Source organism: Takifugu rubripes, chromosome 5, assembly GCF_901000725.2.
Source record: "Takifugu rubripes chromosome 5, fTakRub1.2, whole genome shotgun sequence".
In the NCBI taxonomy this organism is placed as follows: Eukaryota; Metazoa; Chordata; class Actinopteri; order Tetraodontiformes; family Tetraodontidae; genus Takifugu; species Takifugu rubripes.
Window position 1 is genome coordinate 11,575,473 of NC_042289.1, and position 17,393 is coordinate 11,592,865.

A 17,393-nucleotide genomic window follows, 5' to 3' on the forward strand; every position below is an offset into this window, starting at 1 on the left:
AGAATCCATCGTTTGACGTCACTGGTTTTATTCTGCTGATCTATTTATTTGGTAGTAGAGAGAAGTGTGAGAGTGTCTGGCACTGGTGGTGCACTGTCCGTGTGTGTGTGTGTGTGTGTGTGTGTGTGTGTATGTGTGTGTGTGTGTGTGTTATGTAAGACAATTTTCAGACTTCGGAAACATTCACATTGTGTTTTTTGGCTGTTACATACGACCGCACGAGCGGGGTTTGTCCAGCTACGTCGTCATGGTGAGCACAAATGACAAGGCGGAGTTGGGCAAAACTTTCCTGTTTGGGAATATTGTGGTTGTTCTCTGACAGCAGAGTTGAAAAACAGCAGGCTGGTTTAGTGTTTGTGAGCGCTCCCCGACCCACAGGCCGGCGCTGCTGCGTGTCTGCAGGGCTGGTTCCGTTCTGTCCACTGTCAGGTGGAGGCAGCTGGTGGCCGTTTTGCTGCTGGCTTGTTTTCGGGCTGTTTATTCTGGGGTCGCTCCTCCGACTCTGCACCAATGAATATGTAGCGCCGACCAGGTGCGCGACATTGATGGGTGAATGTAGCTCTGCAGCATCTGACTGAGCTCTGGGTTCCACCTTTCACCTGTCACGCTCTGAGATTTCTGCTCTTTTGCCGCTGAAGTGGCTTCTCCTTCTTTTCTTTGACCTTGTTTTGATCCTCCTCTGGCTGCTGATCTGGAGCTCTGGTGTCTCTCCTGCTGGGAGAAGGTGACACTCCGCTCACACTGAGAAGCGCACACAGCCGGAGCCCGCAGGCCCCCAGCGCTGAATTTATACTCTTTTTTTTTTAATCTTTGCTGACCTCTCTTGTTCTCACTCTCTGACTCTCAGCAGGAATCCTGCCCTTGATTTCCTACTCAACTTGAAAACAATTGCAGCTTCGTGACCTTTAGTTCAAAAGCAAACTTCTGTGCCAAAGTGCTGGTTTGTTTCCTGGTTAATTTCTCCTCTGTTTTCTTGCACCCAGGCTTTTTAACACATCTCACATTTCATTGGATGTGGTATCGCACACAAAAGCGCGGTAAATTATAAATCTGGGTTACTGGGCAAGTGAGAAGCTAAGCAGAATTCTGCGTGGCAGGTAAAATAAAGGCCAACCCCCAAGAACCCTGGCCCTTCCCGTCATGCTGTCTCCCTCCCCCTGAACCGTGACAGGGTGGCGGTGCCCTTCAACCCACTGGGGCCCTGGGAGGGCCTACGTTGCAGCTCTGCGTGAGGGCCGAGGTGGCAGCGACAGGGTGGCAGTCAGGGACACTGACAGCTGCACAGGGCCTGCCTCAGGGCATGCAAGCAGCCCTTTTCTCCCAGCGTTGGCGCCTCCTCCCCCAGCCTCCGGCCTGGCAGGCTGGCATGCCTGACCCCTGACTGCACAGCATAGACGCTGGGTGCACCTCAGCAGGGAGAGTAGACAAGTGACACGCTCGACCCCTGGGAGTCGAGGTGTGGATATCACTTTCTTCCCTTCTGTGTGTCGGTGTGATGCCCCCTCCTGGGCCCCTGTGGTGACTTTTACACCTCTACCGTCCCCTTTAACCCCAAACAGGAGGTGGTGTGGTAGCGGGAAGCCTGCAGAGCAGACAAATGGAAGCCGGTCTGCTTTATTACCTACAGGAGGAGTATGGCAGCACTTCCAGGTACAGCAGCTCTGACTGGCTCTCACTGTGACAGTGGCCCCTGTGTTGTGAGCGCATGTAAAAACACATGCGCGCTCACAGTGCTGCGCTTATGCTGCTCAGATGCTGGTGAATGACGGCACTCGAGGCTGGAACAGTAGTTCAGTGTATTCGTCCAGGTAATCCCAATCAGCACTAAATAGTCTGCTTGTTAGGCTCCAGACGCACCGAACAGGAAGGGAGGCGCCCAAAATCCATTGATCCAAAACATGCGGTCAAGGTGTTTTCTCATAAATATGCAAATATTGCACAACCCCCCCCCCAACATTTATTAATGTATCTGTAGCTTTCCCCCCTTCAGATACAGTCATATATTCGGTTTTAATCATTCCTGGTCGGTTTGCTGAAGTCTGGAGGTGATTTAATTTCATCGCTTTTACAACCGAGGATGTAACTGTTCAGATCTGAATGGTTCATCATCGCTTCGCAGAAGCCGGTTTGTTTTCCACGTCCTGGTTTCAATAGTTGGGAAAAGAGTTGAAATCACTCTTTTCTTCTGCAAGTGTTAGCAGCTTCTGTGGTGAAGCAGCTCCTTTAAGCAGCATAATTAGGCAGAGGAGTGTGATATTTCCAGTGTGGAGTAGTCCCACTCATGCTGCACTTGACCTGAATCAATCATCTAGTGAACTCTGGAGAAGATTAAGCCAAATAAATGGGTGGAAGCTGGTATTCAACAGAGACACACTTTGTCAGACACAGTCTTCTTGAACGGAGCCGCCTGCTTCTGCCTGACTGCCTGTTTGAATGCTGTGCAGGGTTTCTATAGATTTCTGCCTTTCACCTTAGCGCCTCCTCTGTCTCCCACAGCTCCAGCTATCAGCCATCAGAGTCATTACAACCCTCAGGAGGTGGCATCAAATCCCCCCCACACACACAGACACCTCCATGCTCATTGATTAGGCTGGAATGACGTCTGGTCCATGCTGATCGCAGTGACCTCCAGCATCTGGAAGGATGGATCTGAGGAGCACAGTCCTGTTTTACTTTGTTGTATTGAACCTCTCTGCTGGGGGGAGGAGGCGCGTGATTGATAAGCATGGCTTCAGGCTGCCTGATAGCATTAGCGATGCTAAAGACGGGCCTGTGATGCCACTACTGACGTAAAGACCGACGCCGTCAGGATTGCCGATGTCATTCGGCAGCCTTCCTCCACCCAGGTGTGCCCTTTGAACCTTGGCTCCGTCTCAGCGGTGGTCCGACCTTTGATTCAAAGTCAGATTATCACCCACTGACCATGTGTGAGTGGAACCAAGCCTGTGTGGATGTTTTGTTGTACTTCCTCCAGCTCCTGCTCTGTTTTACAGCTGAGGCGCTTTTCATTTATTTGCTGCCCTGGTGTGTGTGTGTGTGTGCGTGTGTGTGTGAGCGTGTGGGCAGGTGTGTAATGTGCGTCTGGCCTCTTCATCAGTGTTAATGTGGTGGGCTGAGAATGGGCAACAAATGCAAGGCTGCAGCTCTCTGCTCTTCAAGCTCTCCCATTAGCTCCAGTTTAGAATCCTCTCAGCAGCAGCCGACATCGGCTCTTAACTCCGACAGCTGAGGCACGCGTCGGCATGCTCTTCTATTTAATCACGTGTGCTCGAGGAGCTGCGGTCCAGCAAGTCTCTATCTCTGGTTCTGGTTGTAGCCGAATCACCTCCTTTTTATGTACGTATGTTTGTAAGGTAACGAGTTCAGAGCTCTTTGTTGTTTCTCAGTTGCCGTCGTTGCATTAAACCAAAAAAAAAAAAAAGCTCAGTTCCTCGGGTGGCTCCTGACAACCTGCCCACTTCACACGTTCTACGAAGGCAGCGTGTAAACTTTGCAGGGTGGATAAACACACAGCCTCCTCACGCTCAGGTTCACATCACATATTTGAGGCTGCCTGCAGGGAAACTGGCTCCTGGCGAGCGGTGGCAAACACAGAGGGTGATTCTGTTCGTCTTCTGGTCCACGCCTTCGGTACAGTGGAGGCCTCACATGGACTGGAACATAGACCCTCTGTGCGTGTGTGTGTAACGTTTCCCCCCATCTCCCTCTCTGCAGCACCTTCGAGCCTTTGAGTGCAGTTTGATTCTTGGTTTTCTCGTGTTTTTCCTGTCTGCTCTGTGATCACCGAAGCCAAAAAGCTTTAGCGGAGTTGCTCCAACTTCCCCAGTAGACCAACTGCGTTTCCACATGAGAGACAGAGATACTTATTCACACCTGTGGAAGCCTCTGTGCCTTGGTGCTTTTACGCATGATAGAGGTGTTACGTAAATGAGAGAATAGTCTCTTTGCCGTTTGTTCTTGAGCTAAAAGCTTTCTCCCCTGTTAGTGTTTATGTTAATAACCCCAGTCAGCATCGTGAAGAGCCTGGATGACGAGCAGTTAGCCCAGAAACGGGAGTGACACTGACCTTCATCCACTTGAGGGAGATGCTCTGGTTTCTGACTAATAGACTGGGCTCCGTTCTTTTTCCCTCAACATGCACTCAAAATAGCTCTGATATGTCCCATTAAGCAGGAAGGAAAGGTTGTTAACATGGTGTCCTTGGCACACATTAACTGCTTTAATTAAATGTCAACCACAATTAAAGAAGGGTGGAGGAGGATGGTGCACGGGCTCCAACAGCTGTTTATGTTTTTACTGTTTGGGTTTGTATAGGAGAGGGAATTAGTGGTAGCGGAGTAACGACCCCACCGTCAGGTGCAGTAGACTGACCCTCTGTTACCCCTGGGGAGTATTCCAGTAATAATGCTCACAGAAAAGCTTTTGCAACTGTCACTCGGGAAGTTCCCAGGCCCAAACCTCCTCCTATAGCTGGGGGATTGACTGTGGTCCATGGGAACAGGCAGTTATTGACTTACACTTTTAGATTTTTCTCTCTGGCGCTTTAACAGTGGGAAAAGCCTGCTGATGAGATTCTGGTGCGCACGTCTCTGCGAGGATGCAATGCGTGCCATGCATCACCCGATAATGGCGCCCTGCCTAATGAGTCGCGCTGGCATATCAAGCATAATGTTGTCACGGGAATAACGCACAGGCCTCTCCTCTTCTGAACAGAACCAATGAGCCCGCCGTGATGTGCAAAGGTGCCACAACGCCGGCGCGTACGTGCTCGCACACTCGAGTGCCGGCATCGATCAGCGGGCGAACGGGTGAGCTCTCAGAACGAGCAGGTGCCGACGTGGTCGCCCGTGCTGGGTTTTGTCATTACCTGCGCTTTAATTAGCACAGGGTGGCTACAGATGACTCATGTGACATTTGTGGGGCTGGTTCATCACACACACCTCATCATTCGATGCTCCTCTATGCAGCCTCTTGTCTGGGTCTGTCCCCAGCTCTTAGAGCCCTCCACCCCCCACCCATCCCACAGCCATCCCACAGGCCCAATTTCTGTGTGCTGCCAGGCTCCCATGTCTGCCATTAGGAAAGGAAATGAGGCAATGCAAATACATTAGACCCCTTGCTGCTCCCTGACTCATCACCCTGATGCAGAAACATGGGCGCAGCGAGGAAGAGAGGATGGAGGGAGGAAGAGGCGGAGGGGGATGCTGATCAGAGAGACAACTGAATGTTTATTATCATACACGCAACTTTTTTTTCCAGCTCTAATAACGAAAGTCCTGTCCTCTGTTCTGCTTTTGGTTGTTCAACCGTCCCGCCCGTGGTGCTATTTCAGCAGTTTCGAGGGTCATTCCTTTTCCCTCGTTCCTGTCTTATCTCTCCCAAGCTTGCATGATTGTTTTGCAGCTTGTGCTTTTATTTTTTTTATTTTTTTTTTTACTGAATCTCGCCCCTTTTTTCCACTCAAAATCTCTCCAGCTGCTGTCAGTTATTTTAGAAGCCGCGATAAGAAATGAACTGCGACTGTGTTCCTCTGTGAATCTTGTGCATTGTAGAAGGATACAAATTTACACGTTACGTTTGCACGTTTACGGTGTCATTTTCAGGAGCTGTTGTGTTTAGTCAGAAAGGAACTGTTTAACTGTTTTCTTTCCCACTGTAAGCAGTAGTGTAAACACATATATAATAAACTGCAACTGTTGTAAATTATAGATCCTTCTATATTACCCATTGTTCTACATTTCTCACATATAGAATGGAAACGACAGTGGAAGGTTGCTTTTAGCGCGCTGACACTGCTTAGTCAGCGTTAATAAGTGAACGTTGAATATTCTGGTCAAGTTCAGAGTGTCGGCATGCAAACATGAAGTTGCCCAGAAAGAAAAGTAAAGACAGAAGAAGAGAAGGAGTTTTTGTGTGTTCCACATTATAGAGCAATCCACGCTTCACCTCACATGCAATGTGCAGATTTGTAATATCAAAGAATATCCAAGCGTGCACGCCTCCCAGCTTTTAAACCCTGCAATGCCCCTAAAAAGATGTTGAACAGTACAAAATTTGCTGCGTTCTAATCAAATTTGCAGTACTTTGGGAGCCGTAAATGCAGTCACATTTGAGCGGCTTTAGACCACTCAGCATTTTTCCCTCTAAACACATTAAACAAGAAATTACAACTGCTCTCATGTGCACCGGCGATGCCTTTTTATTTCATCTCCAATGAATAAACTAAACCAAGATTAACTGTCTTGTCTTTCATTCTTGGCTGAGAAGTGTTTAAGCCTCCCTCCTTTTCATCAGCTTGTTTTTATCAATTATCAGTTCTTCACAAAAGGGAAAGGGTTTTTTTCTGCTGGGCTTAATTGGATCAAAAGTGCAGATTTTGCTGATTGCTTCTGTTGTTCCACCTCTATTTTGTCTACGACTGCTGGAAGAATTTTCAGGATGTTTTGTTTGACCCAAGTGCTCGCTGTTGTAACCGTCAGCTCCTCATGCCATGTTTTTCCCATGTTATTCCCAAATCCATGACTCTAGTTTCATCCGGCCCGGACCTGTCTTTCCTGTGCAAAAGCACATTTATCACATTATATCAGAAAATCGCAGGGCTGACAAGGAAAATTGGGTCTTTCACAAACACAAAGAATGTCGCAGATAAAAGTGGCGCTTCTCCCTCCAGGCTGTTCACTTCCGGAGCAGAACGTGGGTTTGAGAGCACTTTCTCCTGTCTGTCAAGTGTAGGTTGATTAGAGATTTGGAGTGTTTCAGTCTCATTTGAAAAGGGTCAGGGGGCCCGATATAAGAGAGAGTGTGTGGGAGGTGATGAACGAGTTCTCGGGTTTGAGTGATGATGTGTGCAAATCTTGCAGCAGCAGACAGTCAAACCGTACCTGAGCTCACCCAGTAAAGTCTTCATTTCACCCTGCAGTAAAACTACAGCTCTCCCAGGAGTCTGTGGCCGTCCCTGGGGACACCTCGGGCTGTCTCCTCCCTGGACTGGAGAATATATTAAAAATGCTGCCCCCATTCACATTAGTGACCTTAACAGGCTCCAACATACTGATATATATTTATCAAAGGACAACAAAGCCAGCACGTAGGACATTTTCCATTTCCGGATGATTTGGGTTAATATGTGTAGGAAGTGCTTCTAGTGGCAGAATCAGGATCTTCCTGAACACACAGAGCCGAAACCAGCCGTTAAGTCACATCTACTTTAGTTCAAATGGAACAACCCTGATACATTAATGTGACAGCACCACTAAATTAGCCTGATAGCTGATGCTTGGCTCATTAGAGATCTATAGAATATCAGCATCACTTAGGCAGTGAGGTGCAGCTCGCTGAGGGGAAATGCTGCTGGTTGCGAACACATGGATGCTGTTGTTGGATCTGGCCTCACAGGGATTTCCCTCCACACTCATTCAGGGCTAAAAGCTAATTCTGTTGCATGGCATCATGTTGTTTTAAACTTCTGACCTTCTCTCAGTACCATCTTTCATTATGTAATAGGAACATTATGTGATGGGATCTTGCAAAGAAGGCAGAACCTATACTGGTACATGGGGGAAGCCTATTTCCCGGAACATTTATGCCTTCATGGATGAAAGATAATCACCGGCTAAGGTATGCATGTATATATAGAGGTCATTCTTATAATAAAACCAGCCAAACAGCTTCTCAATATACAGCTGGTCTCATCCAGGAATGTCAGCCGTTGTACATTCTCAGACAGTAATAACTGAGCATGATTGGAGTCACGTGCACCGTTCATAATCCCTCCTGTCTATGTGCCAGTACGTGCTTGTGTGTGTGTGTGTAAACTAAAACCAGAGTAATCCACCAGAAAATGCTAGTGTAGCTGTATGGCTACGACATGTCTCTGGGACGTAGGTGGGACATGGAAAATTCCCTTAAATAAGGATTATTATGTGATTTAGAGTACCGGTGTCTTAAAGTGTCAGAAAATAACTGTTGCAGCAGATCCAGAAATGGTTGATAAATGTATGTTTGTGCGCCCACGTGTGTGTGTGTGTGTGCGTAGGTCACACACCCTCTTTTACCTGGAGGGAAACTTTCAGGGGATATCATCCCCAAACATCTGCATCTTTATGTAAGGATATTATAATATCTTAAGTGCATTTGAAATCCATTTATGGGTTAAAATAAAAAGGTAAAAGGATGATTTAGAAAATACTACTTCCCTGTGAAAACATGAGGTTAAAAACATTTAAAAGTTTTTGCCTGTACTACAGCTGTTATTGCAGGTAATGGTAACAAGCAGTAATCCAGTATAATCTCTGTCTGACTCTGTCTGTGTGTGTGTGTGTGTGTGTGTGTGTGTGTGTGTGTGTGTGTGTGTGTGTGTGTGTGTGTGTGTCTGTTGTTTTAATGATAGTACAGTCTGCACAGCAGGTGCCCTCCCCACTGACTGGCATGTTAATCAGCTGGGATCAGCCATCGAGTGAGTACAAATGGGAACAAATGTGATGGAAAATGGTTTGAATTACACGCTAAACCCCGATGACCTGTAATCCACTGTCCTTGAGTGTGTGTGTGTGTGTGTGTGTGTTTGACCTATATTGTGAGTGCAGAGAACACAGCAAGTCTTCCCCCTCACACTGACCAGTTCAGGAACCGTGGGCGAGGTGATCCGGTGGCGCCCCGCCCTCTTTTCTGTTTCCTCCGCTCGGGACAGTTCGTCCTTCATCCCATCACACATTCCCTCTCTGACAGAGTCCCACTGACCTGTCACAATTTGGCTGCCTACCACTTTTCTGTCATCGTCATCATCATCATCAGGTGTAACAGATGGTACATAATCTGCACAGGGGAATAACAATCCCCTCATTAGGTGGGGGTGCGAATTATGTCTGATAGATAGGAACTGAAGAGGGGCAGAGTCGAAGTGACCTGAAGGACCCTGAACGAGCTGGAAGGAGCCTGAAGGAACCAAAAGTAGCTAGAAGGAGCCAGAAGTCAGAAGCCTATTCTAACGAGATATCAGACGTACCATTGACCTGGACAATACAGCAGAATCCTTAAGGTCAGGGTCTTCTGTATGTATGTATGTATGTATGTATGTATGTATGTGTGTGCGTGTGTGTGTGTTTTGCAGGCCATCCTAGCATCTCCTTCCATCTCCATCTCTCCCTCCCAGTGATGGAGTGACACCCTCTATATCAGTAGTGACAGTTCATTTGCTGTCATTACTCTGCCTTCATTTGACCCCCCCCACCACCATCCCACCCCCACCCTCCTCCTCCCTCACACACGTGAATGAATTCATGCGTAATTTGTCACAGCAGCACGTGCATCCTGTGAGGAAGGTGTTTGCTGTCAGCGTGTTCATTCGTGTTCATTCGCCCGCTGACGACTCAAGTTCCCTTTTCCAGGCTGTCTCATCATCCTCATCCTCATCCTCATCCTCATCATTTCAGTGATTACCTTGACAACCACACTTAGAATCATTACTTTCCTCTATTCTATCGCGCTGTAATTTGAATAATTTCCACCGCTGACAAATGTGAATATCGGTCATCGCGATAATGGAAAAAAAAAAGAAGTGAAGTCTGCCAATGAGGTCTTGGAAATGGTTTCAAAAAGCGTCTGTGTAAAAAATATATAAGAATAATGATTATTTTTTTAATCAAAGAGCAAGAACTTAATGTTTTTAAAGAAGTTTTGCAGACTTCTGCTGCAGATTTAAGAGTAGCTAAGATTTCTGGAACTAGTGTGTGTGTGTGTTTGCATACGTGTGTGTACGTGTGCGTGTGTGTGTGTGTGTGTGTCTCCACATTAAATTGCATTGAAACTCTGCTCTGAATTCCACCCACATCAGAGTGGAGGCTGATTTAGGTTCTCATGTATGAATCTTTCCTTCATCGGCTCCGAGGGTCTCTTTTAAGGACGCACCAAAGGGCATCTTTCCTGGTTCCTGATGTGTCAGCATGCGCTTTGTGCAGGGTTGGGGGAGCCTTTCACCCCAACCTCATACCCGGTGACATTTGTGCCCGTGCTGCTGTCGCTCAGCTCCGCAGGAGCGCTGCTGTGCACTCTCGCTCTGATTGCTCACCCACTTTGTCGGTCACAGCAAGAATGCCGAATTAGGAGCACAGAGCCAACCACTTATTCACGTTCGACCTGATTATAACGTCTACTATGTCAGGAACACAGCGTGTGCAGGTTTACAAGATTTTCCCCTTGACACAATTGTCTGTGTGAAAACGTCTCTGGATATTTGAGTCGCCATTGTTAATTATTATCTTAACAGAATGGAGTAATTTGCCATTTGGATGCTATGCTGATTAATAATAAATCTAAATAAGTCTTTTCCAGCATCTTTAAATGTATAGCATCTTATTCTTCACACTCCGGCCCTCCTACTTTCCTTGATTATTGGTTTTCACCACATCAGGGATTATTTTGCAGATGGATTTAATGAAACTCACTTGTGGTTTCAGACACTTGAAGGTTCCTCCGGTGATTATGTGATCAGAGGAAAGCGGCCCAGCTGCTCTTGACCCCATCGTGACAGCGTTGAGTCCTGCCGCTCACGTGGATGTTCCCTTTGTTGTGCTGCAGATGCGTACGCTGGCCCGCTCCTCGCTGACCTTGCACGATTCAGGCGTGTTCCTGCACCTCCAATCATCTCTTTTGCTTCATTGTGTGCTGTTTTAAGTAGAATAACAACCCAAAATGGGCAGATAGGAGCTGATGGACACGGGACAGCTTCTTGGATGGACAGCCTGAACATCACAGTTCGTTCCTGGATCACACTTTTGATGGGCAACGTGCACGCCTGCAGCCGAACCTGAGCTGATTGCTGAAACGGCGCTTTGGGAGCAGCGGCGGTGTTTTTCGCCTGTCCTGGCACATCGCATGTGTTTCCATCAGCGGCGTCATTTTGTCAGTGTGTCTGTCCACGGTCCAGGAGGACCACCTCCAGAACTAATGTCCTAATTACCTCTCCTCAGAAAGGCCCAGATATGGAATACAGATGAGCGGACTCGGCTCATTAGGAATGCCTGTACGCAGCGAAGACTCTTCCTTAAAACCTGCCCTCAGCTGGATTCAGGAAGAAGAAATTGATGAATTAAAGTGGTAGTGAGAAATGAGTGGGAGAGTCAGTGTTGGCGGAGTTGTGTTATTCTCTGTTTAATGGGGACGAAGATGAGGGATGAGAGGGCACCGCTGCCCTGTGACCTGGAAACGTGCAGGTTGGCTGCATGATGTTTGCTGCTCCCTGTAGCTGTGACCTCTGGAGGCTTGAATAATAATGAGCATCAGAGAGGCAGAAGTCAGCTTCCTTCTATTCAGAACCGCAGCTCCAACAGAACCCGTCAGGAGTCCGAAGCATCAGTCTCCACTCATCAGGGTTCATCAGGGTTCACTGTTCATCAGGTGACAGAGGAAGATCTTTCCACTGGGTTCTGTACATTCTCTCTCGTCTGCTGCCGTCACCGCTGCATTGACGCTTTAACTGGATGTCTGAGATAATCCACCAATCAAATGCAATTAGAGGAGGAGCAGCCCTAAACTAGCAGAACATGCACGTGGAGATGACGTAATCTTCGGAAGTTACTGACTCCGAGGGAAGACGAGTACATCCAGCAACTATATTATAATATTCCACTGTTTCCAAACCACCGTTCACAGTGTCAATTTAATTATCCTCCACCAATAATAGAAGCAATACGTTTGTGCTGGCTCAACACGCATCTCTGGCAGCTCCATCTTTTCCATTAGGCCTCTTCTAATTGCAAATGCAGCGTCTGACGACGTCACGGCGCCTCTGTGTCCTTCGGTATGTAACGAAGCCTGAAGCCTGGAGGAGGTTTGCTCCACGGCAACGGCTTCAACAGATTCAGGGCGCAGCGCCGCCGCGTGCGGCTGGAAAAGGCCAACGCGACAGCAATAATGTCGTCGCTTTCCCTCTTTCTGCTCACACGCGGTGGCGTCTGTTTAGGTCAGCCAACCACGGTTCCTCGTGATGTCACATCTGCAAATGAGAAGCAGAGCCCAGCTGTTTATTACATCTAGGCAGCTGGCATGAGATGTGTCTCCCCAGTTTAAAGCACATCGTGGTAACGATCATTTGTGTGGTGAATAAACCAATGTAGAGACAGAAAAGACCCAACCGGGCTGCACCTGTGCCCCGCCTCCACCCGTCTCCCTGGTTGCTTCTATCCCCAAGGCAATCTGTTTCCTCCTTTCTCCATCAGTCACGCTTTCAGGGCCCGAGCGGCAGCCTCCGTTCGTCAAACTGTGAGGGGAAAATTACAGTGTTTTGTGGGAGCTTGGATGGGCTTTAGCCAACGCTGCAGTGTATTAGAGCAACACACCAGTTGTATCTACACAGAGATGTGTGGAGCCCAGATGTAAGGTTGATCCAGGATGCTGGGCTGCAGCAGCGTCTGCCTATTTTCCTGTGTTGGTTGGTTAGTTAGTCAGTGTTTGCCTGAAGCGGTGCATGCATGTGGCAAATGTCCCGGTGCTATTTCTAAATATGGTGGTCACTGAATGCAGCACGCCCCTTTAGGGCCTCAGAACGCCACGCATTAAGTGGATTAACATCAGTGTGGAAACAGATGCTAAACACTTTGCTTGGCTTTTGTGGCGGGGGACAACGTAAACAGGAGTTTCCTAACGCTAACTGGCCGAAGCTAACTGTCCTCCTCCCTGCAGAGGAGAACCTGTGGGGGTGTTTTGTCACTGAGAGCGGTTTCACCTCAGACCAACTATCTACTGATGTGCGGAACTGGTCCTGACATCTGAGGCTCCCTTTATCGGCCAGTACTTTTGTTGAATGTGTGGTGTAAAGCCCCTCTAGTATGAGCTAACTTTAGCGCTGTTGCGGTGAATGCTTAACTGGCCTTTTCTGTGTGGTTGAAACCAAACACTGTCTGATGATGTCAGCCCATTCAGTAGTGGCCGTGTAAGTTTTGCTGATTGTGCAACCTGTTTTGTTTTTTAAAAACCATAATTTGGAAAGTTCAGTGGAATGCACTCTGATAAACACACAGTAAAACGGCTGCAAAAGTACAGACCGGTCCCACAATATGTGAGAATAAAATAAAAACACAGAATGAGACATTTTGTGCTCTCTTCAGCTTTTTAAGACATGCAGCACCTGACATTGGATGTGTGGTGAAAACAGCATTTTTCTTTAATTTAGTTTAGTGTCCAGAAGCAGAGAAATAGAAATATAAATCTCATCCAGAGACTGAGGGAAAAAAAGTATTTGAAACCATCTGTGACAGATTAGGAGACCAGAAATAAGTCTGAGAACAGTAAAAAGGATTAAGAACACACACACACACACACACACACGCACACACACGCGCACACACACACACACACACGGACGCTCTGTATGAAAGAGCTCCAACAGTCATGCAGGATGTGATGACGCCATGCAGCACAGCTGGAGTCACCTCACCTTCGCCAGGACGGGCACTGACTGTTTGATTTTCAGCATAAATGAATTCTCCTCATCGCCATGGATACACCCAAAAGGCCTCTTCTTTACTGTGGTGCAGCTCAAACAAACAGACAATAGACTTTTCCCCTAAACTCTAATGAACAGCTCTGTGCAGAATGTGCAGGTAAAATGCTGGAACACTATTCAGACTCTTCTGTCGATGCAACCCCCCCCCCCCCCCAACCCCTGGTAATCTTTCTCTTTTTAATCTAACTTCTTGTTCTTTTATCTCTTCCACTGCCCTCTGACGTGTGCACGCACGCATGCACATATGCAGTGATAGGATCAGCCTGATGTTGCGTAATAAATTTCCCCCGGTGAAACAATTTATTTTTTTCTGCTGGGATAGATGCACACACACACACACACACACACACACACACACACACACACACACACGGATGGGCTTCCTGTGAGCAAAGATTAGAGAAAACATGCTTCTTTCCTCTCAGATTTGGACGGAGGCTGACAGATTTGCAAACCTCACCAGTGTAAAGTGTCTTTTTCCGTGGCGCTCGCCATTGTGTGTAATTACGCCCCTTAGAGGGAGCTTATTTCCCTCTAAGGGGCGTACAGTGAAAACATCGAGGGGCAAGACCTCCGCCTGCTCTTTGGGTGCATCGGCACAGGAGCAGTGACATTAATGAAGGGCAGATTGTGCAAATACGATGAGTGCTGGAGCTTCATTTGTCAGTCTCTCGCTCAGTTTCTTGTATTTTCTTGTCTACCAGTTGATGCAGCGAGCTGCTCCCGCTGTTCTTTCATATCCTCCCCTGTGATAAAGCGAATCTCCTCCCGACACCCCCTCCCGTCAAGGTTATTTAATGTCAGGAATGAGCTTGGATTGATGTTTTGTACATCCAGATAGCGCTGATTGCCGTTTCTTTCTTGTTCTGCTATCACCTGTTAGCTGTTCTACACGCTGTCGCCTGATTGTGGCTCTCGCTCGCTCGACTGAATTAAATTTCGGTTGAATTACTGGAATTCATTCCACGCGCTCCAGGCAGCGGAGGATAAATTTAGTTTAGTTTGTTCATTTATGCATGTGTACCGCGCTGCTTGTGATCTGTTTATGAAATCCGAGGGCAGCTGCTGTTGCGTATGATGGCGGACCCACATCTGAGGTCGGTGAGGAGCCTGGACGCCGGCGCCCTCTTTGCCACGTGCTCAGGTGCCCGTCGCAGTGGGCTGGTGGGCAGAGCTGTGGTTTTGATTGCCAAAGTGATGAAGTGGGCTTCCTGGACAGGTCACAGCTGTGATTGGTGCCTCCCTGGGATGAGGGGAGTGGTGTGTGTGAGGAAGAGGAGTGATCGGAGCCTCTGGAATGGGTTTTAATATTCATTATGGCATAAGCAACAATCCACCTGACAAATTGGAAGCAACTCCCGCGTCAGTGTCTGGCAGTGTTGCAGAGTAAAGGGGATTTGATGGGGACCTTTTCTGAAAACTCAATCCAGCACGGCGACTTCTACTGACTTCCTGTTATCGTGGCTCCTTTTGTCTAAAATGGAGGTGGCGGTATGTGATTGCCGGGTTGTCACGGATGGTTTTGTTTTTAGAGCCATGCTAATTTGAGGCAGCTCGCAGAGGCTGGCAGAGGAGCCTTTGTAGGTTGTGCGGTTCAGACCACAGAGAATTTTTTTCATTCGGTGCCAGAGCTGCTTTAGAGAAAACATCTGATGGAGCCTCTCAAGTGCTCGCAGATTGGCGACGTGAATAGCAGCTTTCATAGACGCTGGCCTCGACACTTTTTTAACCTGTGTGTGTGCGTGCGTGCGTGTGTGTGGGTGGGTGTTTACGTAAATAACCTGAGGTGGAGGCAAAAAGCCAGCAGCTGAAATGCACAGCTGGGTGTATTTCGGGGACTTTTTTCTGTGGTAATGTCTCTGTCTTTTCTGAAGACCTACCTTTCATTTATTTATGGATCTGCAGGGGCGACAGCTGAGAGCGGAGCGCTGGGAGGGATTCTTGTGTAACCACAGGAGCGTGTGTAAAGAACAGGTGTTGACGTGAGTTTTCTTCATTCCAGAATAATCTGGAATCTTGCTTCTGGCCTCGTCCTCCCATCCTTTTCACTCGCCAGTCCAGGTCGGCCAGGCTGGTTTCACTGTCCTCCCAGTTCCGTGTGCACAGTGGGAGAAATAATTCAGCCTGAGCGTCCGCATATATGTATATTTAATGAATTCGCAGCAAGTGTTCTTATTTGAACCTCATCTCCACGAATGTCGTCAGAGCTGTTAAGTCGTTGACTCCTGGTTGTTTTCTTGTTTGCTGATCCACACTGGCAGTCAGCTGCAGGCCTGTCCAGAAAAGTGGACCCATTTGACTCAGGGGCCACTGTGGTCCGCAGAGAGCCCCTATGAAGCCCTCTGTCTCCCCCAAGTGGTGCATCGGTGAAGTCAAAGAGCAGCGTCACCAGGTTGTCCCTGTTGTAGTTACGAGTTAACAGTGTCGTTCATGTAGCGGAGCACAGTTGATTTGTGGAAACAGGTTTTTGTACAATATCAAGGCGGAAAATTAGAGAATCCTTCATGCCTGACTGGTGTTTGCAGCGGTACCACAGTGCCACAGTGTTGTTTTTCTGTTTCCACAGGCATGAAACGTCCGTACAGCCCATCAGCTGTGTTAAAGACTGAGCTGGACGGCAGCAGCTTCTCCAGAGGACTGGACGTGCAGATGGACGACGAGACCAACAGCGACAGCCAGGCTGAAGGTGCGGCGCAGGACCAGCACCCACAGGGGGTTTCTCTGCCTTCTGCACTCCACAAACCCAAACGGGAGAGAAAACAGCGCCGGTACATGTTGTGTGAAGTCTGCAACATCCAGCTGAACTCCGCCGCGCAGGCCGAGATCCACTACAACGGCAAGTCCCACCAGAAGAGGCTCAAGCAGATCAGCAACGGCAAAGCATCCAGTAACACAGGTAGATGCTGCTGGGTGTATTACACGTACAGTCTAGCACAACAGTACAGCACACACACGCACACACACACACACACACACACACACTGTCCACTACTCCCTGCTTGTATTATTAGAAGTTAAACTAATTGGATTCAATTTTATAAAATGTGTTCAGACAGAGCTCTGGGTGAAGACACAAACACACACACACACACACACACACATGTGCACTCAAGTGGAGCAGAACTGAGTGAAGTCAGCAAGTGAGAAGCTAATTAAGTGCTGCTGGTGTTTGATGGTTTTGTTCCTGGCAGTGATGCTGCTGCACTTAAGCTGAACATTTTGTCATTCCAGTCACAGTCCCGGTCAGGGCTGTGCAGCGAGGAAGTTGCTCTTCTTCAGCCATCTTTAGCCTTCCTTTAAGTCCCAGATGCACAATAAAACACAAAAATGCAGGTATTGGTTGGTAAAAAGCCCTCAGCTGAATGCAGAGCTGGGTGAATTTCATACACTTTGCACAGCCAGTGTGAAATTAGAAACAATCTATGCGCACAATCAAACTGTGCGTGTGTGTGTGTGTGTGAGGGGTGTGTGTGTGAGGGGGTGGGGCTGTTGTGTTGTGCAGATTCTCTCTGACATGCAGTCACAATCACACACTCTTATCTCTGCTCACCTTCTGTTGCCTCCCCAAGGCAGTCTGCCCTGCTGTGTCCTCATCTTCACCAAAGCTCCCAGCATGTGTGTGTGTGTGTGCGCGTGTGTTTCAGAGAGCGTGTGCACACTTGTGTGTTTCACATCATTTCAGAATGCGTCAGAGCTCTAATTTTTCCCGAAAATGAAGATGCAGAGTCTGCTGCATCTGTGTGGATGTTAGCTGCTAAACGTACAGTGAGGAAACGCTATGATGTGTGTGCCCGTGAGCGTGTGTCCATGTGTGTGCACGTGTTAATTCCAGCAAATCGTCTCCTTGTCTCCCCTCGTTTCCCTCCCTGTCTGCTTCAGTGCGCTGACAGTA

General features: G+C 48.0%; 1 protein-coding gene across 4 annotated transcripts in view; it reads left to right on the forward strand.

Moving 5' to 3' along the window:
* Positions 1–17,393, forward strand: part of znf385c (zinc finger protein 385C) — a 61,858-nt gene that overhangs the window by 813 nt on the left and 43,652 nt on the right. For 3 of the 4 annotated variants that reach the window (XM_029836406.1, XM_011604167.2, XM_029836407.1), the window contains exon 2: positions 16,068–16,397. In XM_029836406.1, the coding sequence (XP_029692266.1) occupies positions 16,068–16,397 (330 nt within the window). Of the gene's footprint in view, positions 1–15,872; positions 15,894–16,067; positions 16,398–17,393 lie in introns of those variants that run through there. The other variant, XM_029836408.1, reaches the window with a different exon arrangement.